Source organism: Hippichthys cyanospilos, chromosome 2 (assembly GCF_059441005.1).
Source record: "Hippichthys cyanospilos isolate Australia breed blue-spotted pipefish chromosome 2, RoL_Hcya_1.0, whole genome shotgun sequence".
In the NCBI taxonomy this organism is placed as follows: Eukaryota; Metazoa; Chordata; class Actinopteri; order Syngnathiformes; family Syngnathidae; genus Hippichthys; species Hippichthys cyanospilos.
In genome coordinates, this window is record NC_142370.1 from 22990782 (window position 1) to 23018106 (window position 27325).

Consider the following 27325-nt stretch of genomic DNA (forward strand, 5'->3'; position numbering starts at 1 on the left):
CAATCGATATTCAACTCTTCAGACGGGTCGATGATTTGTAAATATGTCAACCACGCTGACCAATGGTGTAATTGTTTTGAAAAATTTGAAATCCGGTTTCCGTCTGACGCCAGCAATATGCTATTTGCCCGCACTACCTGGTCCTGCACTTATCAGACAGACATGCTGCTGTGAGGCTTCAAATTAGAACAGCAACCTGCATGGGTTCTCGTCACTTGAAGTCACACAATGGAAAGGAAGTAAGGGCACTGCAGGTTATAACGCTCACTGGGGGAGGCCTCTGCAGGTTGCAGGGTTCCATTGGAGACTGAGCAAACGAGCACACCGCAGATCTTTCGATGTGAAATTGGCTTTTTAATTGATTGTACACAAATAATTGCACCTCTGCATCAACTGTTGTGGTGTAGATACGGCTATATACTGTAGCAGGGCACAGTGGAAGAGTGGTTGGCACGTCCACCTCACCGTGGAGAAAATGTCATTGACTTGCTCCTGCCTTCCTGCGTGGCGTTTGCGTGGTCCACTCATGCCTTTGCATGTTTTCTCCAGACTCCAGTTTCCTCCCACACTTCAAAACCACACATGGTAGCTATACTGGGGATCCTAAGGTGTGTTTGTGAGTATGAGTGTGTCTTTGTGTGCCATTGACCAGTTCAGGGTGTACCCCACCTAATGCCTGAAGATGGCTGGGATCAGATAGAGCGCTACCGCAACCCTCGTGAGGATGAGCGGTTTGTGATGAGAACTGCTATCTAGCTATTTTTCGTCGCTCTTAGAGGTGGCCCTGAAGTGCAAATCACACAAACAAAAAAAAGGTCATCACAGACAAAAAGCAAAAATGCCTTGAAAGAGAAAAAAAGACCACTTAAATGGACACTGTGTAAGATTAAAAATGAATAAATGAAATGATGATACTTTTCAAAAACTTGCAAATGAATGTGTTCTTAACAACCAACAGTTTGTTTTAAATACAATCGTAGGTCTAGTTATCATTAAACATCAATGTCAAAGTGGCGTTGTATTTTAGGCATCTGTGTTTGTGCTTGGATTTGACGTCCCAGCATCACTTCTGCGTACCACTGCTGGCATCTATTTTTTCTGTTTTCTGTTTTTTTTTTTCCTAGGTTTACGATTTCTTGCAGGCAATCAGTTGTTGAGAAGCAATTTGTTGAGTGGGGGCATTCTCAAGCTCTTGAGACGGTGGGTCTTGAGCTCCAGTGAGGCTAACGCTTTCTGACCCAGACCACAGCTGTTTAGTCATGTTCGCGAGTGCAACAGGATGGCACTTAATAGAATGCACACTCACAGGTTGCCTCCCTTTCCTCTCTGACAGGAGCCGATGCCATAAACATCTCCCACGGGAACAATAACTTCTTATTCGTAGAACAACCATAAATTATCTATCGCAGTCTAGTTTGCTGGAACTCGCCACTTAAGCCCTATTGGAACATTTTGAATTATTTAAAGAGTTAAGCCGCAAAGGCTAAAAATAACAGGGACATTTTTATTTAGTTGAGTGAAAACATTGTTAAGAAGTGTCTCTTTTGCCAGATGCCATGATGGCATTAGACCCCAAAACAAAAGGTGAAATCTTTTGGGGTGCTGATCTCCCAGCCAGGCAAGATGAATTTCACGGTTTTGTACATTTCAGTGCAAATGTACACATCCCTCTCTGTGTGTCCTAATGTGAAGCTTGTCAGTATAGTACAGCATCTTGGTTCAAAATTTGCAATTGCACATGACACAACCGCTAGCTTCTCTCATTCCAACTCAAAGAGAGACCAGCGGCTCTGCTTCTGACCAGCCAGCTGAACGTTTCTGACAACTGACAAACTGAAAAATTTCGATCAATACAAATTAAATACAATACAAAGTAAATTACATGGAAACGTAGCACACAGAGGATTTAATTATGATTGTGTTGGTGTTCCTTCTTGTGACTGGAGGACAGCATGTTTTCTTGTGTGAGGAAAGGTGGGATTGTGTGTGAGTGGGGCTATATGTTTGTATTAGTAAACATTACATTTCAACAAAGCATTGTAGGAATATACACTTTTCCAGTTTGTTTTAAAATTACCATTAAAAAAATGTAGGGCTGCTAAGATTCAATTTAGGACTGAGAGTTGACCAGGGTGATTTCTTTGGCTCTCGAGGATCTCCGGGGAATGCTTGAAGCTTAGATTTTTCTCCTCCATTTGAAGCATTGTTTAGGTTCCTCTTCTCTTTCCTCTCTGCATGAGTGATTCGAGGAAGAGAGCTAGAGCGGGGGTGTGTGTGTGTGTGCGTGGGGTGGGGTGGGCGTGTGGGAGGGGGAGGGGGGGGTTGAGCGCGAAGGGGGCAGGACTTTTCCTCTCTGGGTCCTATTAAGAGCAAACTTTGTGATTTTGTTCTCCAAGTTCAGCCCAGACAGCAGACAGCTTCTCTACGCTACGCCTTTCCCCCTCCATCTCTGTTCCTGTCTTGTTTTGTTGAAGCCGTTTAACAGGACATGGCAGGATGCGCTTTTCTGACCAACACATAAGTTGTCTCCTCTGCTCGTCCTGGGTGCGCCCTTTCGTGGTTCGGATATCGCAGATGCTGCACTGTGTGGAATGAACAATGGTGAGGTTCCTTGGTGCTGCGGCTGGTGGCATGCTTAGGTTCCGTCTGTTGCTGTGCGTGCTGCTGGAGTTGGAACACGGTGCCAGCGTCTCCGTGTTTCAAGGTTTCTATCTCCCACCTGCGAACGACTCGCTGCTCACGCCAGCCAGGAGGACAGATGGGGTCGTGCGGACAATTGACCGGATATATAACGGAGGGGGGAAGGCGGGCTACCTTGTCTACCTGGATGGGAGTCGTTTTCAACTGGACATGGAGCGTGATCAGTCGGTGCTGTCGCATCACTTCAGCCCCCAGTATGTCCTCGCCATGATGGGAGGAAACTCGGCGTCTTTGCAGCGGGACTGTGTGTATCGCGGAACGGTGAACAGCAATCCGGAGTCTTTAGCCGTCTTCAGCCTGTGCGGCGGAGGTCTGGAAGGATTCTTCGCCGTGAACGGCGTGCGCTACGCCGTCACGCCGATCGTGCGGGCCAAGGGACGCGAGCACGACGCGCGCGCTCTGCAGGACAAGGACGCAGAACACGCCCTCCACGCGTTCACGCGCGAGAGCTTCACTTTTGAAGCCGCTCGCGATGGACGCCAGAGCTGCGGGACGCGCGACGCGCGCAGAGGGCGCAGGGACGCGATGGGGAAAAGTCGGCGCAGGAGTCGAGGGGAGAAGGCCGGGCCGGACAGGAAAAGGGTCCCTGTGGGTGATGCGGGCGCGCACGAGCGGAGATGGTGGAGCCGGCTCGTTCGAACTGCAGCTGATGCCGACAGCCACATGCGGCGCAAAAGGTCGGTCTCGCGCGCCAGGCACGTGGAGCTTCTTCTGGTGGCTGACGAGACCATGACAAAGAAGTACGGCAAGGACTTGAACCACTATCTCCTCACGCTGGCTTCCATTGCGTCCAAACTGTACGGTCACGCCAGCATCGAGAACCCTATCCGTCTGTCCGTGGTGAAAGTCGCCGTGGTCACCGACAAAGACAAAGCGCTGGAAGTGTCCAAGAACGCGGCGGCAACTCTCAAGAGCTTCTGCAAGTGGCAAAACCAACAAAACCCGCTGGACGACGACCACCAACACCACCACGACGCCGCCATCCTCTTCACTAGGCAGGTAAACAAACTTGCTTCGCTCCACTTCCCGTCTCGAGGCGCCGGCCCACTTAACCTCCAGGCCGCACAGCAGCTTAGCGCTCAGGTGCGATGTCAGGGCAATGGAGTGAGTGACGCCATCGCTTGTTTTGATTTCGATGGCAGGCAAGCAGCTGCTTCTCTTTGCCCATTGGGTGACATGTTGCACATATAAGAGCGTGAGAAAGATGCTGACATGTTCTGTTTATTTTCCTTATGACTCGTTGCGTAAAGGACACACATGGAGACCAAAGCTAGTCCTCAAGATGACTGTTGAGCTGCCAGTTTTGCAGACCCTTTAAATCCCAGTTTGGCCAACTTGCTTCCTACATGTCCGCCGCCCATTTTGCTGAATTGAGTGTGCTAAACGCTGCTCAGCATCTGTGCACCAGTCATAAAAGCTGTATTTCCTGCATGTGGTGTTTTTCTGGGCAGGCGCGTCTGTCTCCAGCCAACCCTCCTCCCAGTCCCCTGACAGCCTTCAAGCCTCAGAGGCTGAGAACGTAGGCCTATACTTGCAGATTTTGCACATGAATTCTTACCAGGAATTTTAAAATTAGCTGCAGGGTGCACCCAGAAACATCCTGAAAAATCCACTCTGGCTTATTAAGGCATGGAGTCTCCCCAGTCTTGTATTATCCCATTGCTCCAGTCTGTACTTTTTTTTTCTGGTTAGTTTTACAGCATCTGTCAGCTGAGGCTGTCAGACAAACAAACACAGGCTGTATGGAGACCATATTGATTTACCCTATTTCTCTCACCCGACTTCTGCCTTACTTCAGACTCTGTCCTTCGCTACTGCCTGCACCACAGCCACACCTTTCTGCTGGTGCGGCAGGCGTCCACAGTATCACTTTGGATCTGTAGAGGGGGCACGTGTTGGGTTGGTGCCGTCATTCATTGGCAGGGGTTTCAAAGGTAGTTGGCAAAGTGTCACGGTTCCTGTATGCCAACCACCCACAAACATTGTTGACACTCCTCCTGCTTGGGCAAGTCCGCAGAAGAGTGGTGGTGACTGTTTGGCACGAAAAAAAAAAAAAAAAAGATCAAGTTATAACTTGAATGCAAGATCCGAGGATAAGATACCTAACATCAGGGCCAAACCTGAAAAAAATACGCTATGAGATGGGGTCCTAAAGAACAACAATATTTTTGAACAGTTGAGTTGATTTATTGTTTTTAGCATCAAACAGTCTCTAAGAGACACTTTAAAGCACAATTACTTCAAATACTTTCATATTATTGCTTCAATCCACACCCATTAATTGCAACACTAAAGCATGGAACTGCCAATGTGGCGTCAACTCAATTGAACATGTTTGAATACATTTGAAAAAGTTTTCAAATATGTTTGAATATTGTAGGCTCAAAATTGCATTTTCCCTACAATGCCTTGGGGTATTTCCTTGTGCGTGCCCGTTTCTCACGGCATTGAGATGAAAAAACTGGAGAACTGTATTCACTCGCTGCAGTCAATAATGAAAACTGTAAATTGTCTTGACAGTTCACTGACTTAATTTTCAAATGTATCAGTATGATCGAGGCCAAAATGCTTAAAAAAGCGATATTTTTTCCAAGGCAATACCCTGTGGCATTATGGGTGAAAATGCTGCTTCAGCATTTAGCCTAAAAGTAGGGTCAAAAGTATTTGCGAAAACTCATTTGGAAATTGATCCAAATATATATGGAAATACATAAAAACAAATTCTCTGGTCAAAAATGCTTCCTCCGTATTGGCAGTTTCAGGCTTCCGTGTGATAATACGACATTCGCTGTTGTCTAGCTGGGTTGAGACAATGTGTCCTTTCTGGACCATCACTCTCCTGTGAAGAAAACAAAGTCGCTAAAGCATGTTTAGATCATTTACATTGTTCATAATTTTTGCAAGAACCAAACGGTTTATCTGATATCATTCCTTTTCCGTTTTCATATTATTACTTTAATCTAAACTGAACCGGGAAAGGCCTACATCCCAGAAAAGCGTTCTCTTGATGGCAAACTGTTAATGGCTGAATGTCAAGTGTAACGGCTGCTCTTCCATGAACCCCAGTGCCGGGCCGTGCCCTTCAAAGCAGTCACCAGTTTACTTTAACTTTGACCCCTGACCTATTTGGCTCAGAAAGCCATCCTCGTGATCCTTGGCTGTGTCTGAGCACTAAAATTGCCTTCACTTTAGCCTGTCAATCAACATGATGGACATACCTGCACATCTTACCACTGCAGGAAGGTAATGCGTGGAACAGGAATGCGCAGGCACATGGTTACTGTTTCCCTTGAAAGAGCTCTGGCAGGAAATAACTGTATTTGGCTTATGTGTCTGATACCCAGCTGCATTGTGGCTGAAAAAAGAAATCAAAGAATTTCATGAAGAATGTGAAAGATTATTTGAACAATTTGTGTCTGGCTACTTTGTTTTCTTTAGATTTTGAATGAATTTTAGGTCTTAGCACACAGAGTGGCTGTGAATGTGTGTGTGAGATGAGGATAGGGTGTACCCTAATTTGTTCAACGAACTGCAGAATGTGGACAGACATTAACATTGCTCCTGTTTTCTTTCACATAGCACTCTGATATTTGTATGACCATTGCCTACAGGTGCTTGCAATGATCCTGAGACGGGTCAAAGTACGGTCAGTTTTTAAGTGTTATCTCAAAGGTCGAAAACAGACCCAAAAATTTGGGATGTATTTGTAATCAACTGGCAGCAAACGCTAAGCGACTGTGAGATATTTTGGGATGCCCTGGGTGCACAATGTCCTGCCCTGCACATGTCTGCTGACCTTGTCCACATAGTTATGTCATTTAACCTTTTACATGGAATTTGCACGTGTGGCAGCGGCTCCTCCGTTTCCTGTGCATTTGACAAACCCACAAGCCAGCACATCCTGAAGTTTTGGTCTACATCACAGTGTACATTTCCCAGCTCTTGCCGCCGTCGCAGACGGCCCCTCTATTTGTTTTAGCTGTTCTTGATATTTCACACGTTATACTTTGTCTGGCATCTGTTGATGACCTGCAGACAGCCGCTGGAGCCCAAAGCCTCGCTCCTGGCCAGCGGGCCATGCCGCATGGGCCTCGCTCTCAGCTCTCCGTGACGCATCAGTGAATTTTAGTGACACTTCTTTTAAACGTTTGCAAGGAAGCGCAATTTTACTTGCGCTCGACCGAACCGGTGCATTCTTACGTACTGTATGTGAAATAAATATAGAACCTTTGCCAAGGAAGTTTTGGTGTCTGCGCGTACTCAACATTGTTGAAAATCCAACTGGTTAGAATTCAGCTTTTCTGGTGGTCTGCACTCTATTGACTCTTGACATCAGATGTGCAGTGTATTCAGTGTGAGCTGAACTAGCTTAGCTCCTCTGACTTTAAACATGTGTGTCTGGTTGGCTGTTTGTTTGACTCAGTCTTGGCAAAGAGCAGTTAGGCTCTCATGCACCGGCACACAACCTGTCTGACTTTCTCATCCAGCCTGCCACCTGTTCCCATGTTATTCCTGCAAATACCACCATAAAGTCACCCCCTCCACACCCTCTTCTCCTTAGTTGCCATCTTCACGCTATCCCCATTACTTGGTCAATTTCTTTTGATTTGTTTGATTCTCCTTTTGTTTTCTCCCTTGTATATTTTGAAAGGGAAGATAGTGTCGTGAGCAAAACCAAGCAAACTTTCCATGTTTCTTCTATGGATCCAAGCTTAGTTCAGAAAGAACAAGGAACGTTCATACCATGGATGAGTTTGTTGAAAAAACAAATGCAAAAAGAATGGTGTGAAAGAGTGGAGCGAACTTTTGACAGACTCCCACTGCTAGATTCAAAACAAGCGTTGTGCTTGACGGCACATTAAGGGAAGATGGACACTCAGTGGGCAGAGTTGACCGTGTGTGTTTTCAGCAGTTACCTTTCAAGCATGGTCACTATTTTCCTGGATTACACATGTTCATCCTGTTGGTTTCCTGTAAGCACATTTATTTGCATGAAAGGGAATGATGTGCACCTGTGTGTGCGTCTGTGTTTGTGTGTAGAGGTCCCACCCACTCAGTCAAATTGTGAGCGCATAACACAAGGCAGTTTGTTCCTAACTGGTCACCGAGAATTCGTAAACACCCTCCCAGTAGATCCTATCCCCTGCAAACCAGCAGGACTGACTGTCAGCACCACTTAGCACCACTGTTCATCTTCACAGGCCACGTATGTGTTTTTCCACCACTGTTTGTGCACATGCAAGAATGTTTGTCTGTATATGTTTGTGTCGACAAATACCATTTGCTCTACAATACATATGCAGTATGCAGTGTTAAAAGCGATCAATGGTTGATTTGGCATTCACTGGCAAGGCGCCCTGAGGGCTCGTCTGCTTGCATGTGCGATAATCACTATAATGTACCCACCGCGGCTTTAGCAAATGGTGGTGGAAGAAACGTCACATCTCGTTATCACCACCTTTGTTGGATCCTACATTTTTTTCGCCCAGTGATGAGACCAGCTGCAGAGGCACTTGCTCAGACTGAGCTGGGAGTCAGCCTGTTTATGTCATACTCCTCATCATCCTCCTTCCCGGTTCTGACATGTACAAGTCTTTGGATTTGTTTTACATGCCTTTTTAATGTAGTTGTGTGTGATGAGGTTTTTTTTTCCCCAGGCTTAAGCCATGCTCCCCTTCAAGGAGAATGGTTAGAGCTTTGTGTCCCCCCCACAACCTCAGATTTCCTTCCGTGGTGCTCAACAGGCTTCCGTCAGACTTCGTTATTTTTAGGTTTCCTCGGGCGGGTTGCAACTGGGAAGATACATTCCCTGTGAGTGCTTCCTTGGCCAATCAAAATTGTTCTGATTCTGACACAGTAAATATAAATCAGGTGGGCTGCTTCAAAGTTTTTGTATTGTATCTTTGAAGGATCTCTGTGGCCATCACTCCTGTGACACTTTGGGAATGGCAGATGTGGGCACTATCTGCTCGCCAGAGAGAAGCTGTGCCGTCATTGAGGATGACGGGCTTCATGCCGCATTCACAGTGGCGCATGAAATCGGTAAGCCTGGATACACTTGTTGACATGTAAACAGAGATACAGATAAGCTCGAGATGGCTCATCTATCAGCACCTCCGTGGTTGATGAACATGGCATGAGTATTACCCGAGTGTTCATTGTGTTTTCTTTTCTCATTCTTGCTGCATGTACAAACCTGCGGCATCATTTCTCACCTGCAAAGACCGTGCATAACATTTAAATTCCCTCTCCCGTCTCCCTCAGGCCATTTGCTCGGTTTGTCCCATGACGACTCCAAATTCTGCGAGGAGCGTTTTGGCGTGAACAGTGACAAGAGGCTCATGTCCTCCATCCTCACCTCCATTGACGCGTCCAAACCCTGGAGCCGCTGTACCTCGGCCACTATCACAGACTTCTTTGATGACGGCAATGGTGAGGGTTTTAAAGCATCTTCTTGAGTAAACAGAAGGACACATCTGAAATTATGTGAATAGTGAAAACTCACAGGAGTGTATCAAATATAAATTCCTTTTCTGCAGCTTGCATCCAGGTTGAATCGTATGGTATCTGTCAATGAGCAAGGAATGTGTTTTCAGCAGTCAGTCGCATTGCCTACTTCGCCATGGATATTTTGAGAAAAAACAAAGAAAGTAATGTTCCACTACCATCATCTCAGGCGTGACGCTGCTTCTGTTGCAGCCGAATGTCTACTGGACTCACCCCGTCAGCCCCTGATGGGTCCCGAAGAGCTCCCTGGTCAGAGCTATGACGCCGTGCGCCAGTGCCGTCTAGCTTTTGGGCCAGAATACACCGTGTGCCCCGGTATGGACGTGTGCTCTCGGCTGTGGTGTGCAGTGATTCGCCAGGGGCAAATGGTGTGTCTAACCAAGAAGTTGCCAGCTGTAGAGGGAACACCCTGCGGAAAGGGACGCATCTGCCTGCAGGGCAAGTGTGTGGATAAAACACGCAAGCGACATTATTCGGTAGGAGGTGACTTCATCTGAAACTTTCTTCTGTGAAAGCGTGACAAGACTGAGCCATTCCTCTTCCCTCTGTGCCACAGTCGTCCAACCATGGCAGCTGGAGCTCATGGGGTTCTTGGGGTTCATGTACAAGAACGTGTGGCGGTGGAGTGCAATTTGCCCAGCGGCTGTGCAACAACCCTCCACCGCGGAACAACGGGCGTTACTGTACTGGGAAGAGAGCCATCTACCGGTCTTGCAATGTTACCCCGTGTTCACCATCAAGTAAGTCCTGCTTCAAGCATTTGTATGGGTCGTGAGCGCAATACAGTGCAAAACCTTCCCGTTCATCTTGTTACCCTCTAGATAAGAGTTTCCGGCAGGAGCAATGTGAGGTGCGCAATGGCCCTCAGACAGATCCTAAAGGGGTGAAAACCTATGTTGAGTGGGTGCCCAAATATGCTGGAGTTCTCCCAAAAGACGTGTGCAAACTCACCTGCAGAGCAAAAGGAACTGGTTACTATGTGGTGTTCTCGCACAGGGTAGGTTATTGCTCCAAAAAAAACGAAAAACAAGGATAATAATATTTTTGCTGTGAGATATGAGTGAAAGATAGCATTTTTTGTGAGAATGTTAATGAAACTTTCTGTTTTCAGGTTGTAGATGGGACTGAATGTCGTCCTTACAGCAGCTCGGTATGCGTGAAGGGGAAGTGCGTGCGAACAGGCTGCGATGGCATTATAGGCTCCAAACTACAGTTTGACAAATGTGGTATATGTGGAGGTGACAACACGGGATGCATCCGAGTTGTGGGCAACTTCACCAAGAAAAGGTAAGAAAAACGAAAACTGAGATGTACACAGATGTGTATATGTTATCGGCGTGAAAAGGTTTTGAGTCAGCCATGTGCAAAAAAAGGTGTTTAATCAGTGGGACAAAAAACAAAACAGTGGTATACTATAGGTTCATTGTCATCCATCATCTGACATTTTTCAACTGTGCATAGCACCAACGAATAGCAAACAGAAAAATGAAGGAGGACATATGGTGGTCGTCTTCACAGAATGCGTACAAATTAGGCAAGGAAACATGTAAAAGTAAAATTTGTCGACTCACTGATACATGCTTGCCAGTTTCGTCTTTGAAATTACTAACGACTATTGTCATTATAGTAATATCTGCTTCCCACTAAGCTAACAGAATCTCTAATTTCACCCCGACAAACAGTAAGGGCTACACTGATGTCGTGAAGATCCCTGCTGGCTCCACCCACATCAAGGTTCGTCAGCACAAAGCAAAAGACCAGACCCGCTACACCGCTTACCTCGCCCTCCGGAGACCCAGTGGGGATTACCTCCTCAATGGCAAGTTTATGATCTCCACCTCCGAGACGATCATTCCTCTCAACGGCTCTGTACTTAACTACAGTGGCTGGAGTCAAAGGGATGAGTGGCTCCACAGCATGGGCCCCGGGGCGCTCCAAGAAGCCTTGGTAGTCCAGATCCTTGCCACAGATGCTAAAAAGCCCCTAGATATTCGCTACAGCTTTTTCATGCCACGCCGGACAACTCCTCAGCAGCCACCACCTCTGCTTGTCCCAAGTTTGAATTTGGCTCGTTTGCACGGCGCTACAACTGACGTAACGACAAGCACCACCAGTCGCGCTACTTCATCCTCCTCAACCCCCTCTATCCTGGTCCCTGTGCCAACTACAGCTTCAAGTCTGTCTAAACCACCGCCTGAACTCCTATGGGTGACAGGAGTATGGATGAGCTGCTCCAGGACTTGTGACACTGGCTGGCAGAGCAGGACAGTTCAGTGTAAGGACCAGGGCGGGAAGCTGTCCAAGGGATGTTTGCTGGCTTCCCGCCCCTCCGCTTTTAAACACTGTCTTGTGAGAAAATGTTAAAGTGGCAGGAGGAGGGGAACACAATCTAAATAATCAAGTGCTGCCTGTTGGCATATGGACTAATGAATTTAAGACATAATCCGGAATCTTAATGAGGACTGTGAATGTCGGACCGGGTCTCATAGTGACTCTGCTTAAAGAATGTCTTAGAATCACACTTGTGGAGCACAAGTAAAGTGAGGACCAATTTTGTTGTCAAGGACTTGTCTTGCATGTTGGTAACTCAACTTTTAATCAGCATTCAAACCTGTTTCGTCTAATGTTGTGTCTCTGCGAGTGCATGCGTGTGGGTTTGTTTTAGTGTCCCAAGTCCCCCTAAATAAGGGAGACACACAGTACATCGTTTGCCCTCCAACTTATTTCATTGCTTTGACCACCCAGCTAAATAGGGATGGGGGCCGACATTGACCAACAATGGAAGGGGCAACCCAGACATTTGGCATTTAAATGGTGCTTTACTATCTGTCCGTTCTGCACAATATTATACTAGAAAAGACATGGGGGGGGGGGGCCTTTACTAAGGTCGAGACTTGCTCAGGTTCTCAAAGTTCCTTGGCTCAGCATCAACTTAGGAAGAATGTTCTTCCTTACTACACAGGTGTTGTTTGCGCTCATCCCCTGCACGCTCTAACGAACAGAACAATGTCCATGCCAAGTCAGCTGTCACAAGGGAAAAGTAACCATGACTTCATGGCTGTCCTGGAGATTCACTTCCTTGGAGGTTCAAGACGCATAGCTTATTTTGCTTCATTTTTGAAGTGTGTGCGCGCATTGAGACTGACAGTGAAAATGCAAAGACAATACACTGGCCACAAGTACATACGATGCCATAAGTAGTGGACAAACATACTGAAAAATGGCACCAAATGTTTCAGTTGTTTGTATGTGTGCTGTGCTGTTGGTTATTCCAAGTATGCCGCACAAGAGAAGACCCTTGTGGTGATTTTTTTTCCCCCCTGATTGAGTGGGGTCACTTAAATTTTAAAAATCTGTCATGATACAGGATTTAAAATCAGTTCTCGTCCACCCAGATTTACCCATTCCAATTCAACAACTCAATGTAAACCTTGATGAACAGAATATGGTGTCAATGTATGTGTTTGTACTCAAAGCAGTTTGCAGAACCATATGCACATCCGTGCGGCGCACACCCCACTAAACACACACCTCCTTCCTTTGAAGAAAGCCCTCTCGCTGAACAGCAAAAACGGCACTGAGCTTGTAATTTATTGTTTGTAGAACTGCTATGTGTGAATAACAAAGCAATGAGTTGGTTTATTTATTGTAGTAATTTTGTATCAGATTACTATTTAACTTAGGACTATGCAGAATCCTCAGTGTAAAAAATATAAGGTTTCTTTTCTAGTGGTGTGATGTACATAAAATATCTATATTTAAACATCTTGTTGTCTGTGTCTTATTTTGGGGTCGAAACAAACACTTTTCACTATTAACCTATTCATCTATCTGTTGCTGTTCATGCAATAAAACATTCTTGGAGAAAGTAATTGGAAGCATTGTGAAAGTAAAAGCGTAAAAGTACCACTACAAGTAAATTAAAAAAATAAAAAATAAGAATTGGTGTAGGATTTTAAGTCACGACGTCGAATTTTTTGGAAGATCTTTAAAGCAACATTTGCCATACGTACTTGAGTAGCATTTTTTTTTCTCAAATACAGTATATCGGAGAAAAAGTACTTATTAAATAGAATTGTGATTATTTTGTTCCTTTCAGATGCATGTTTTGTCCTTCTTCATTAGAGTTTTGTGTCCACCCATGCTCCTGAACTCCACCCCTTGTTCCTTGTTATCTTGTCAGTTATTCCTTTAAGGGTTCTTGTCAACACATTGTTTGTGTCTCCTGTTTTTGTACAAGTCGCGTTTATGTTTCTGTGCTTGTTTTTGAATGGTGTGCATGGTGTTAGTTTTTTATTTTAGTTGATTGAATGTTGGGTGAATAGCAGTGAATGTGTGAGCAGTGAATAGCACGACCGCCTCGCAGTTCAAGGGTCCCGGTTAGTATGCGGATCCAACAACGGATCCACCTGGCTCCGGCCTTCCTGTCTGGAGTTTGCATGTTCTACCCGAGCCCGCGTGGGTTCTCTTGCACTCCGGCTTCCTCCCACAATCCAAAAACATGCATGAATTGGACATACTGAATTGTCCCTAGGTGTGATTGGGTGCATGAATGGTTTGTTGTTTCGGTTCTCTAGAAAAATAAATAGTTTGATTTTTATCGGGTACTTCCTCCTGCTTTCATGCAATTTGGATCTCAACCCTGCGCAAACCAAAACACTTCAACAGTGACTCACAGTACTTAAAGGTGTGCAAGTTTGCTCATGAGCAAAGTTAGTAAATAATAGCCATCATCCCACCGTAATATGTTGGCCTCAGTCTGGACAGAAAGACATGCGCACGCTGCAATACATACTAGTAATTCTAAATAAGGAATGGAAATCAATCTTACATATGATAACACAAATATTTACACATAGCACACAATATTCTGTTGGCCTTAAAAGATGAGTGAAAATGTTAAAAATCAGCTGGCACTCTAGGGGTTGCCTTTTCTGAAAATGCTTGGCACTGAAAGAGTTAAAAATAGTATTTTTGACTTCACTATTCCCATTACGGTGGCTCGGTAGCGCAGTGAAAAGTATGTCCGTCTCATAGTTAAAGGGTCCCAAGTTCAAATCCACCTCGCTTCCTGTGTGGCGTTTGCGTGTTCTCCCCGAGCCCGCATGGGTTATCTCCAGGCATTCTGGCTTCCTCCCAACCTACAAAAACATGGCATTGCAGATGTATTGGACATACTAAATTGTCCCTAGGTGTGATTGGGTTTGCGAATGGTTGTTTGTCTATGTGTGCCCTGCAATTGGCTAGCAACCATTTCATGGTGTCCCCCACCTACTGCCCGAAGCCAGCTGGGATAGGCACAAGCAAGCCTGCGACCCTTGTGATGATTAGCGGCTCTAGAAATACAACATTTCTATTACCCAGGTAATCGCGTGATGGCAGGTATTGTTGACGCGAGTCTCCAGTATGAATTTTCCAAAGTCAGGCGGTACAAAGCATTTCTTGGATCTATACATGCCTTGCATATTTCCTTCAGATTTTAAATGTACTAATCCCAATGATTCAGTACACTTTAAAGAACTGCCGTGGCCCTCACTAGTTTTTCACGAGAGACTCCGCCTTTCTTCCACATCCCCCAAACAACCTTACCTTTATTAAGACTTTTACACATTAATAGAGTGCTGTGTGAATTCATGTTTATATGTTGTCCAACAATTGGCTGGTGTACATTCCGTGATAACCCCCGTCCGGCAGGCAGTTGCCTTTTTCCGCCACTTTGTTTAGCTCGACTCTCCAACTGTAATACAACGAGCCCATCTTTTGGTTAATCAAGTAATTGCAGGGAAAACACCTTATGGTGTTTTCTGGGTCGTTCCTGACATCTAGTGGAGACATGTTGAATTGTTATCATCTGTTTGAATGCTTCAATTTTTAAGGTGGACGATTTAGGAGTCGATTTAGCGTTAAGCGTGAAGTTTTATAGAAGCTGTGCTGCAATGACTATATGTAAACTAATAGTAAAGATGAGTTGCACTGATAATGGGTGTACCGCTGTTTTAGTTACATTAAGTATATTTCTGTTGATAACTTTCTCATCTATGTTAATGAGAATGCTTGTTTTCTAAAGACAGAGTAGTTGTTTTTGGTGAGCCTGTATTTATTTCATATTTGACACTAATACAATTTGGGTACGTTTCTCTCTCTCTCTTTCTCTGTCAGAGCAGTGCAGCAGTTATTTAGGCGAAACCTCAGGCTCCGTTTTTCTCGGACCGTTGAGCGGAGGACAAGTCTGAGCGGGTGGGGAAAGAGATCCACGGACGGGGGCTGATCGTGTATGGGTTCCAATGGAAGCGCTGCCCAGTTTAAGAAGCCTTCTACCTTAAGATCTTAGCGACCCCATTGTGCTCCCTTCTTCTAGAGAAGTTGCGTTCTGCCGTTGCCTTGCTGGCTGCGGCTCAACGCAGTCGACTATGCCGACTGCGATATACACTAAAGTTAACATTTCCTTTCCCTGCCCTGTTTCTTTCTGTTGCCCAATTACAATTATACGCTGCAACATATTTATGCAGCATATATATTCTTTAAAAGAATGTGAAAAGAATATGAGATATGAGACGTTTTGATTTGGGTTATGACTAACGATTTTTTTAAGCAAAGATTGATTATGATGAAACTCGAAACGTTTTGGTTGCGCATAGGACTTGGCCCCTCTCAGATCAAAGGACCCTCAAAAAGGGGGTGGGACTTCGAGCTGGAGCGTATTTAAACTCTCACAATTCCGAGTGCCAGTCGTAAAGCAGAGAATACGTCGGGCTGCGGAACTAAAAAAAACGCTTCACTTTAAAGACAAAACCAGGCGCTGACTTACATCTGCTTAGATTTGGAGCAGCAGGGAAAGCGAGACCAGTTGGATTTAGTACTACTGAGCTCGAGCCTTTATTTTCATTTATTCAAATAGACTTTTTTTTGTTTGTGTGACTTGTTAATTTTAAATGGGATTTGCACTGGATTTCGTCCTTTTTTAGACCTGTGCACCAAGTGTGGTGAGAGTAGTGTGGACGTTGTTTTTATTCGGTTCGTAGGACATTATATACTTCACCACATCAAAGTTTTCATCTTCTTGTCGGATTCCACTTCTGTATGATGTGGCTCGTCTGTGTTTCAATTGGTTTCATGGCTGGTCTGTGCACCGGCGTGAAGCAAAGCGCTTGGGAAGAGACTACCGTCGTGCCGGTCAGACTCGACCCAACCGCCCGGCCGGCGGGTGTTACTGAACCGAAGCGAACACTCTCCCCTGAAGAGCAGCAGAAGTTGTCCGAGATGAGAGTGTACAGTCTGGACGTGTTTGGTCAAGAGATGATTTTGCAGTTGGAGCCAGATCAGACCTTCCTGTCCCCGGGGTTCGTCTTCCATATTGTGGGCAGTCCCGAATCTGTCCCGAGCCAGGAACCCAAAAGCGCGGACGAGTCCGGTTGTTTCTTCTCGGGCAGGGTTAACGGAGACGAGCACTCCGCCGCTGCGCTAAACCTTTGTCAAGGACTGAGTGGTGGATTTTACTTTAATGGTCAAGAATACTTCATCAAACGCCTCAAAGCAAGTGACTTCCCCGGTGACGAGGAGGATGAGGTCCACCTTGTCCGCCGGAGGACGCGAAAAGAGGGCGGCGAGGGCAGCTCCAAATGCGGGGTCAATGAGGACGAGGATAGGGTGCCTAATCTGGACGAGTCCAAACGCGAAGCCTCAAACTCAGCCCAGACAGGTAAGGTTTTACACACACACACACACACACACACACACACACACACACACACACATATATATATATATATATATATATATATATATATATATATATATATATATATATATATATATATATATATATATATATATATATATATATATATATATATATTAGTGTATACAGTGTATACATTAAGACCGAATGGGGATAAAAACACTAATTACTCGTTAGTATGCGGATCCAACAACGCGAGTGCGCCAAAGTTATTAACGGTCCAGCAACAATTTGACAGCGCCGTACACCCCGTGCCAGCACAGTCGGAGTATGGGTGGGAGGGGGCGGCACACGGGGAGGGGGGGGGGGGGGGGGGGTGTCAAGGGTTTAAGCAGAGCCAGTCGCAGCCCGGCAGCGCTGAGACGTGCTAACTCGCCTCCTGGTACAGAAATGTGTTCCCCAAGTGAGGATTTTTCCCCCTACTAACTATCTTAGAATTTTCCAGCACAGAAGGTAATTTTTGAAAGGGGTGGAGGAGGAGCATATGACGCTGAGTCATAGTGTCCTGAGTCCGTCACACACACACACAAACACACACACACACAAACACACACACACACACGGCAGACTCAATAACCCTCCACTCATGTACTCTTTCTAGCAAATGTAAAGATTCCTTGATGTAAAAGTGCATGTTTTGGGGATTCTGGCTGAGGTTGGGGGACAATATCTGGAGAAAAGCTGCGTGAGTATAGCGAGAGCGCAGACATTCCACTCAGTTGACCTCAGCGAGAGACTGATACAGTTGACCATGGCACACACTTTTCACAGTTGGGCACTACATTTCATTTTACCTCCTTGCACAAAATTGAATTCTAAACAACTCCAGTAAAAATGACAAGCTGTTACACATTGAGAGCTGAGTTGTATCTAATATGCTTACACCCTATTCCCCCAGCCCACCACAGGACTAGGCGTTTTGTTTCCACTCCTCGCTACCTGGAAATTATGATGGTGGCTGACCAGTCCATGGCTGAGTTCCACGGTGCTGGCCTCAAGGCATACCTCCTCACCATCATGGCCGTAGCATCTCGCCTGTACCGCCACCCCAGCATCCACAACTCCATCAGCCTGGCTGTGGTAAAGCTGATGGTGGTCTACGAGGAGGAAAGAGGCCCTCAAGTGTCATCCAATGCTGCCCTGACCCTCCGCAACTTCTGCCAGTGGCAGCGGCAGCACAACCCCCCCAGTGACCGCCACCCCGAGCACTATAACACAGCCATGCTCTTCACAAGGATGGTAGGTTGGAGGGCAGGAGCAGATGTGGGGGGAAAAGAATGAGAATAAGGACCGAAGTGTGTGTTTTAACTCCTTTATCTACTTCATTAGGACCTGTGTGGTGCCCATTCATGTGACACGCTTGGAATGGCTGATGTAGGTACGGTGTGTGACCCAGACAGAAGCTGCTCAATCATTGAAGATGATGGACTGCAAGCCGCATTTACCGTGGCACATGAACTAGGTGAGTGGAAAAAGGCGAGGTTCTGATCTGTGTTTTGCCACATTTATCTTGAAAAACTAACGTGGTTGCTTTGCTGATTATTTGCATTAAAAAGTAACTTAATTCATTGATTAGAATAAGTTAATTTGGCCACACTGCTTTACATCAAAAAGCAAACTCTGTTTTTCCACATTATTGGATGTGTGTTTTTAATAGTTATGAAAATGTTTTAATGACAACTCTTTCGACTCTACCTATAAAAGACTTTTTTGAAGATTTAGTTGATGCTTTGTTTTTAATTTGAAAAATGGAATGGGACAGATGGGCGGCTCTGTGAAGCAGTGGTTAGCACATCAGCCACGTTGTTCAGGGAAACGAGTTTAAATCCAGCTCACTCCGGCCTTCCTGTGTGGAGTTTGCATGTTCTCCCCGAGCCCATGTGGGTTCTCTCTGCGCACTCTGGCTTCCTCCCACAATCCAAAAACATGCATGGCAGGTGTATTGGACATGCTAAAAATTGTCCTTAGGTGTGATTGGATGCATGAATGCTTGTTCGACTCTGTGTGCTCTGCGATTGGCTGGCAACCAGTCAGGTGTCCCCCGCCTACTGCCTGAAGTCAGCTGGGATAAGCACCATCAAGCCTGCGACCTCTGTGAGGATAAGCGGCTCTAGCAACTAGATGGATGGAGTAGGACAGTCTTTCTAAACTTAAATACATTATATTTAGAAAATAAATGCAATGTTACTTTCTTGGCATTATTAACAATTTATGCCTTATCTACCAGATCTATTTAAACCTGAATAATTCTACCCTCTTTGTGTGTAAGAAAACATCCATCCATATAGCTTTATTTAAAAAAAAAAAATGCTGCTACACAAATCCGCGTTGTGTGGTTGCATTCATTTACAAGCATGCCAAGCTGTTTAGTGGCAGTAGTTATGCCAAATTCTGTCCAATCAGAAAGAACTTCCTTCTCTTAACATCACTTAAGATCAGCAATTCTGGCGGAAAAAAAGGGTAGTGACGACGTAAAACTCCAGTTTATGGTTGCTACAAATTCTGAGAATTTGGCAATCATCCACTTTGGTCAAGTCTTTAGAGACCTTCTGTTTTTTTTATGAAAAATGTAGATGATAGGGCAAACTGGAGACATGTATTGCCCGTTTGCAAGAACCCCGACCACTTGTAGACTATGCCTTAATCTACAAAGACAAGTTTACAGATGAGTGAAGAGTAACTTTGGTCTTATTACTTATGAAAAAAAATAGTAGTGTCTATGTTACAGTAATGCAATACTTAAAGGTGTTACTGACATCACTAGTGGAAACAATCCACTTTGTGCACTGCTAAGTGTTATATTGTTGTACTGTCCTGCAGGCCATGTTTTCAACATGCCTCATGATGATGCCCAGCTATGCTCTGGTGTGAACGGCCCCCACTGGGGCTCCCACATGATGGCCTCCACCCTGTCCAATCTGGACCAGCAGCAGCCATGGTCCCCCTGTTCCGCCCTCATGGTCACCACTTTTCTTGACAATGGCCACGGTCAGTGTCTGCTTGATAAGCCGGTCAAGCCTCAAGCGCTCCCTCAGCCCCTCCCCGGAACAGTCTATGATGCAGACCATCAGTGTCGGCTGACATTTGGCGATGACTCCCAACATTGCCCTGACCTGAGTACCACTTGTGCGGCTCTGTGGTGCACTGTTACGACATCCAACGGTTTGCTGGTGTGCCAGACCAAGAACTCCCCGTGGGCCGACGGAACTCCCTGTGGGCATGACAGTTACTGCCTGGCCGGGCGGTGTCTCACAAAGATCCAAGCCTCCAAACATCAAGTAAGATATTTTCTACTTCTATCCATTCAACATGAACATGTTTTGGTTTTATGCTACAGCTTTACTGTAAATCGTAGCGTGACCTATGCCCGTGTAACATTTCTAGACTCCGGTCAACGGCGGCTGGGGAGCGTGGGGTCACTGGGGTGACTGCTCTCGGACATGCGGGGGAGGGGTGCAGTACTCCTTCCGTTCATGTGATAACCCTTTGCCAAAGAATGGAGGCAAGTACTGTGAGGGCAAGAGGATTCAGTACCGCTCCTGTAACACGGAGGCCTGCCCTGACACCAATGGTAAGTCAGCGTTGACATCAAAAAAGAAAGTCACCTCAATGGGAATTAAGAACATGCCCCTTTGATAGATCGCTGTGCACTTGTAGGAGGAGATGGCATACAAATCTGACTAAGACATCTCGTTATTCTTTAGGTTTGTCATTTCGGGAGGAACAGTGCCTGGCTCACAATGACATGTCAGCCCAAGTGTCCCTTGGATCTGGCGAGGGTGTTGAATGGGTGCCCAAATATGCCGGCGTTTCACCCAAAGACCGGTGCAAGCTTGTATGCAGGGCCAAGGGAACAGGATACTTCTTTGTCCTCAAATCTAAGGTAAACAATTTTCTAAAATATGTTACAACTTCTGCGTCGTATGTCTCGACAACTCCCGATTGTCCATGTAATGACATGCGAGTCGAATGGTCAGGATTTGTTCTCCAATGTCCAGGATACCCCTGGCTGCCAAAGTACTTTTTTTCAACAATTCATTTCAAACATGGGATTCTCATTTGTCTTTTTGTGCTTATATCATTGTTTGTAATGCAGTTCTGTAAGAGTTTCCCAGACTTCTGAGCTGTGATTTGCATATTGTAAAAATAGCCTGCGGTACAGAATTTGAAGTCATTTTTGGTTGAGTAAATGTGTTGCTTTTGCAAAGACAGAAAGGCTTCATGAAAATTTGGATTGGATATGTTGTATATGAGGTTTCCAACAAACTTTGTTGCCAATTACTACCCTAAGGAATTAGATTTATTTATTCTTTCGTTATTTAGGCTATTATCTTTGATTAATTGATTTGAACTTTCCAAATAATATAGCTTTCTTCATACTCAATTGTATTGCTATCTTATTTGTACTTTTCCTAATCCTGATCTAATTTGATCCAAAATGGCCATGCACGTTCTCACCAGAAACTAAGACGTTTGTCAGCAAACAGCGCAAATTTGAACACGTAGTTGGAATACAGTGTCAAGCGCTTTATCTGTTGCGAAGGATGAAAAAAATGTGGCCCCAACACAGACTCCTACTTCATTCCTCTGTGATACTCACTCGAGGCAGGACTTTAATTTCAGCCTTTTTCTCTATTGCCCTCAGGTGGCAGATGGAACACCCTGCAGCCCCGATTCCACCTCAGTTTGTGTTCAAGGCCAGTGTGTCAAGGCTGGATGCGATCGTGTTATTGGCTCCAACCAACGCTACGATAAATGTGGCGTGTGTGGAGGGGATGGCTCCACCTGCAAGAAAGTGTCGGGCTCACTGGAGCGTGCCAGGTACCATTCAGGACATTTTTTTTCAATTGTGCACTTTAACTCATTCACCGCCATTGACTATAGACAGCAAAAATGTATTTATTTATGTATTTGTTGGTTAATAGTGAATAGGTTAATAAAGACATTTTGTTATTTACGACTAGGTAAATTCAGCTTAAGTCTATGTTGGAACATCTGTGTGTTTTTGCTGGCATTCTCATGCATGATGGATCATGAAAATCCAATTTTGTCCATAGGCGTGAATATGGATTCTTTGTCGGTATGCTCCCTGCGATTGGCTCGCTACTAGTCAAAGGAGTACCTCGTCATTTGGCCAATGTCAACTTGAATTTGCTAATGAAAAGTTCCATAACCATGGATGAAAAATAAAGACGTGCTCGGAAAGCATTAAAGTCACGGTTTCACTGAAGCTACCAATTTTTCTTTTCGTTACAGGCCTGGGTACCAAGACGTGGTGACGATCCCAGCAGGCGCCACCCATCTGGATGTCAAACAGCGCACCCCTGGCAATGGTCGTCATGACAACAGTTACTTGGCAGTGCGCAGATTGGATGGCACCTATCTGTTGAATGGTGATTATAAACTCATGACCATGGAGTCGGACATCACTCTGCGAGGGGCACTGCTACGCTACAGTGGTTCTGCTGCCAGTCTTGAGCGGCTCCGCAGCTTTTCTCCCCTCCCTGAGCCTCTTACTATTCAGGTTCTGTCCGTGGGGGAAGCCCCAAGGCCAAGAGTCAAGTACAGCTACTTTGCTCCCAGACCCAACAATGCCGGTTCTCACAACAACAACGGAGGTCGACGGCATTCGATCAATGCCATTCGAGAGCTGGGCGGCGCTGAGTGGACTCTTCTGGAGTGGGGTTCCTGCTCACAGACCTGCGGAGGTGGCGTGCAACAGAGAGAGGTGGTGTGTCGGGATCCCCAGGGCCGTCTGTCCAAGGACTGCCCAGAGGAGCTGCGACCTTTGGCCTCACGATCCTGTGCCTCTCAGCCTTGCCCTTCCTGGCTTCTCGGAGAATGGTCCGGCTGCTCAAAGACCTGTGGCAGAGGTTTCCGAAAACGCCAGCTTCGCTGCGTTGGCCATGACGGCCACGCGCTGAGCCACGACGGCTGTGACTCCAAAGACCGGCCACGACCCCTGCTGGAGCTGTGCTATCAAGATGCCTGCTAAGGACTGCATTGACAATCTGACCTCGTTTTTGTGTGTGTCTGTGTTTTAAACAAATGTATTATTTCCAATGTCAATGACTGCATCTATGCATCCACACACATTGTCAGAAAGCACAATGACTGTGTCACACACTTGGAGCAACAAAAATTCTGTCACCTTTCTGCAGGGGCACATCAGCAATCATAATGAACGTTAATGAATTTGGGCATGCTGTTTCTAATTCCAATGCTATGCTTGTGTGTGAGGGAGTCCATAAAGAATTAAGACATATATATATATATATATATATATATATATATATATATATATATATATATATATATATATATATATATATATATATATATATATATATATATATATATATTTTTTTTTTTTTTTTTTTTTTTTTTTTGTCCAAGCTGGGCTGGGCAGATTTTGTGGCAATTACTGTGGCGTAAATATATATGGCAAAAGTAGCTCATTCTACGTAGTCACACCATCAGGTATGGAAATTGAGATTTATTCTGAAATATCAGTCTACACTTATTTATCACAAACCTGTAGCACTTCACTTTTACTTTTGTTTTTAACCGAGGCACATTGTTACACGTATGTTTTTTTATGAATTCCTCTTGTTTTTTATTTAGCCATATCTTGAAAACCAAAGAATTGGAGTTCATATGCAAGTGTGTGTGTGTGTGCGTGCGTGCGTGTGTGCTGGGGGGAGGGCTTAACGAGGGACTTGTCTCCTACTACTACTTCATAAGTAAGTCTCTCCTGCCTTCTGCGAAGGCATCGTCTTACTGCAAATGTTCCTTTTGTACAAAATAGACGAACATTATTTATTTTTGTACAGCCTGTTAAATATAATCGTGTGGCCATTTTAATATTTGTATTTGTTATTGAGATCACAGAAGGAAGTACAGAATATAAAGAGTATTTATGCAATGATCATATATGGTTCTTGGTTTTTGAATAAAGTATTGACTCTGGATAAACTTGTAAGTCCTGGTACATATATAGGATACATTCCCACAAGCAAGCACATATTTTCCTCATTCCTAATGGTAATACAAAATAATGAAATTGAAAAAAACCTGGCACTGCTGTACAGAGCTTAATATTAATGCAGAGACATTTACACTTTATTAGGATTGATCTTGACAAGAAAAAAGAGTTGCCACTGATGTAGAGGCCTACATTTTACCTGCTTGTGTTACCACTTAAAAAGAAAACATCTGGAAAGCATTATGGCTGCACCATGTTGATGGCCGAGCTGATATTTCCATCATTCAAACCCTCACCTAAGCCTAACCCTAAGCTGACCCTAAGCCTACTGTACATTCACGAAAATACTGTATTGTCTTTATAAATGTCTTTATCATTAAAGTAGTGTGTTCATGAAACTGTCATTCTACGTAATGTCAGTATAAAAGCAGATGGTCTTGGCCCAGGAGACATCGAGACTGGTTGTCTCCTACAAAAGAAACAAAAGGCTTTCTTCCACAGAGAAGTCATTCTAATGTGAACAAGAGGCTAGTTGCTACTATGAGAGGAGAAGATGTCAATCAGGATTTACGGCGCTCTGACTTCCTCTCCCTTCAAAAGAATGGTCAGCGACCGAAAGACTTTGGAGGACACCATCCCCACACACACGCGCACACGCACACGCACACACACACACACGCACACACACACGCACACCTGCATTCCTCAGACTATATCCCCAAAAGTGTATAGGAATTGGATGCTCTGAGATGCGGTCTGAGATATCTCGTGCATTCCCCATTTCTCTGTCTGGATTAAATCAATTGTTTCACCATTTGTGAGACGTGCAATCTTTCAACGAAAACAAACACGATAGAAATTAATTTGATATAGGAAGTTGATCAAGGTTCCATTAAGATTAACACTGGTCTTATGGCCTAAGCCTGCTAAGGGCACCACTTTCCTTACAGTGTACAGTGACTTAGCATGGTTTTTAACCTTGAGTCCAGAGTTCTGACAGATTTCTTCAGCCCTATTGTTTCGTCCCACTTTAAAACAGATTACAGCCAACTTTTTGGGATGTGTATGTCAATCACACGATTGTCATAGAAACACAGACAATAAACCAATTAAAAATAATAACTTTAAAATTCATTCCTATTTTACATTCATGTTTGCGGCAAAGTAAAACTAGAACGTTCTGCTTCTTTGTCTAACGTAGTCAAGCTTGAATGTTAGCTGAGCGTTTATGGCGCTTCTTTTTTTAATGTGGGACCACGAGGTATGTTGTGTCTAATGATGCAGTGTAATGAGCCAGGTTTTGGAAAAGAAAAGTGCTTGCATTCAACGTTCAACTCAATCGTTGCAAGAAGAAGCAAAAGAAAACTGAGAATGACAGTTGACTTGAGGTGTGCTCAATGACCACTTACATCACAAACATCTGCAGAATACTTATTGAATGCAATGAACAGAAATGACTAATCTGTGGCTACATTGCAGGGCCCGGAATGTGGGAAAAAAATCAGAACTGCCGGATGTTGTTTAGTTGTTTAGTTAAACCTTTTAGTAGCTAGAGTAATAACATACAGTAAGCACTATATATAAATAACTCCTTGTGAGAATGTATTGCATATTTCATTTTGAGCAAAAGTGCATTGTTTTTGTTGTTGTTGTTGTTTTTTAGTTGTGTCACCCCTAACAAAGTGGTCAGTATAAGTTTCAGAAACATGATGACATCAGCAGTCTTGTCAAAAATAAATAAATACATGCTCTCATTAAAGGGCAATCCTATTTCGTTTCCTAAGGAAATCAACGAATGCTGATCTGCTACGTTATCTTGCACCGCACCAACTAGCTATGAACTTCGGCTATCTATCTAGTGCAGCTAAACATATTACAGAGCCTCTCGATCGCTAATCATTGCATCCCTTTTTTTCCTGTGAAATATTCTTTCAGTCAAGTACCCCCAACGAATGCAAAATATTTTTGAATGGGGGTAAAAAATACTTGCGAGAACTTCGTGCCATTCATTTAAGATTCATTACATTTTCAAACTTAATTTATCGTGGTATACCTAGGTGTATTTTTTTTTCCAGTAACTCCGTCTGCATCATCAGTAGGTGAAGAGTAGTTGAATGTAAAGCATTTGAAGGCCTTGTAAGGTGGAAAAGCACTTTATAAGTGAATTACATTTATCATGTTCCACTTACTTTGCTCTTAATTTGAAAGAAAGTACTGATCCTGTCACAGCAATGAAAAGCATTAAATGATATCTGTTGATGGTATTTACAGAAACCGTTGAAATCTGATGAATGCCTTCATGTCACCTTAGAGCAGTCCTTCTCAAATAGTGGGGCAGCAGTGCCTTGCCCCTGTGCCTCACTTATCTATCTTGAAAAGAAGATTTAGTTATAAAATAAAATAAATATTCATATTTGTAGTCTGGTATGTCTCTATTAATCCATTTTCCATGTCAGTCCAAACTTAAATTTGTATTCATTAAATGTGGCAAAATTTCTGTAAGTCCTGTTCTTGCAACTTCCTGTACAGGCAGTACATGCGCTGTGAGCCTTCACCTTGCTGTGCTGCTGTGCTCCGTGGTTGGTACAGTCATTCAAAAACTATACGGTGTTAGCGGTCTTTCGTTGACACTCGGTATATTGCCAATAAATACTTTCACCGCTCTGGTACACTCTGCTTATATGTTCTGTCTTTCTGGAATCATAATGATGTATGAAAATGTTCTGTAATGTGTTTAGGCTCGCAGTCTAATCATAAAACCTCACCACGTGGTTAAAAATGTCACTGGTCGTGGCTAACAGTACACCAGACTCCAGGCAAAGGTCGCTTGTGAGCCCACATTTTTTAACCATCGAATTCACAATTATCATCCTATTACCTTGTCTTTTGATTGAAAGTCCAGATTTGCGTCTTTTCTCCGTTTGTGAATATAATCTTCCAATATATAGTGCATTAACTATCCCCTTGAAAGAAAGTGGAAGATTATATTCACAAACGGAGAAAATTTGCAAATCTGGACTTTCAATCAAAAGACAAGGTAATAAATACCAACACCACATCCAAGAAGATTTCAGACCACCTTTTTCCATCAAGTCGTGACAGTGTCTGGATTCATATTTTGACCTTAAAACTTTACAGCGAATCGACATGAGCAGTCAACCACTCACATCCAAAGCCAAATGCTTTACTACTAAAAACTTTTGGCAAGTCAAAACTTTTGACTTGGCTTAGAACGAACAATGAAGAACAGCAGGATCGACGATGCTAATTTGAGAGGTTTTAAAAGCTGTAATTGATGCCACCTGCTTCCTCACCAAACAGCAGCTAGCATTTCATCCAGGCCCTTTCATTCGTGGCAAATGTGTTGAACTTTTATATGCTTTTGTTGAGAAAGA

The 27325-nt window shown here is 44.4% G+C and overlaps 2 protein-coding genes and 1 long non-coding RNA gene across 4 annotated transcripts; 2 read left to right on the forward strand and 1 right to left on the reverse strand.

Annotated features, from left to right (window-relative positions):
• Positions 1-333: 333 nt before the first annotated feature.
• LOC148427873 (uncharacterized) lies at positions 334-3660 on the reverse strand. The gene is made up of 2 exons (XR_015863922.1): positions 2824-3660; positions 334-2733 (listed from the first exon to the last, which is right to left on the reverse strand). It is a non-coding gene; the product is annotated as an uncharacterized LOC148427873 (long non-coding RNA).
• Positions 2396-12972, forward strand: adamts5 (ADAM metallopeptidase with thrombospondin type 1 motif, 5 (aggrecanase-2)). 2 transcript variants are annotated; one of them, XM_088404210.1, is made up of 9 exons: positions 2396-3699; positions 8610-8742; positions 8965-9132; positions 9400-9683; positions 9764-9947; positions 10029-10204; positions 10319-10494; positions 10890-11026; positions 11091-11305. In XM_088404210.1, exons 1-9 carry the CDS (start codon positions 2599-2601, stop codon positions 11156-11158), a joined length of 2427 nt encoding a protein of 808 aa, XP_088260336.1. In that variant the 5' UTR covers positions 2396-2598; the 3' UTR covers positions 11159-11305. The 2 variants fall into 2 exon arrangements, with proteins under 2 accessions (XP_088260336.1, XP_088260328.1); XM_088404202.1 differs by having other exon boundaries at positions 2398-3699; positions 10890-12972.
• A 2985-nt stretch (positions 12973-15957) lies between these two features.
• Positions 15958-23197, forward strand: adamts1 (ADAM metallopeptidase with thrombospondin type 1 motif, 1). The gene is made up of 8 exons (XM_088404221.1): positions 15958-16906; positions 17844-18184; positions 18275-18407; positions 19766-20223; positions 20330-20516; positions 20650-20828; positions 21591-21766; positions 22202-23197. Exons 1-8 carry the CDS (start codon positions 16288-16290, stop codon positions 22938-22940), a joined length of 2832 nt encoding a protein of 943 aa, XP_088260347.1. The 5' UTR covers positions 15958-16287; the 3' UTR covers positions 22941-23197.
• The last annotated feature ends 4128 nt before the right edge of the window (positions 23198-27325 follow it).

Coding starts and splice junctions, on each gene's coding strand:
- adamts5 (XM_088404202.1), top strand. CDS start 2,599: ATGGTGAGGTTCCTTGGTGCTGCGGCTGGTGGCATGCTTAGGTTCCGT. Junction 9,684..9,763: donor CACGCAAGCGACATTATTCG/GTAGGAGGTGAC, acceptor TCTGTGCCACAG/TCGTCCAACCATGGCAGCTG. Junction 10,205..10,318: donor ATGTGGTGTTCTCGCACAGG/GTAGGTTATTGC, acceptor TTCTGTTTTCAG/GTTGTAGATGGGACTGAATG.
- adamts1 (XM_088404221.1), top strand. CDS start 16,288: ATGATGTGGCTCGTCTGTGTTTCAATTGGTTTCATGGCTGGTCTGTGC. Junction 18,185..18,274: donor CCATGCTCTTCACAAGGATG/GTAGGTTGGAGG, acceptor CTACTTCATTAG/GACCTGTGTGGTGCCCATTC. Junction 21,767..22,201: donor GGCTCACTGGAGCGTGCCAG/GTACCATTCAGG, acceptor TTTTCGTTACAG/GCCTGGGTACCAAGACGTGG.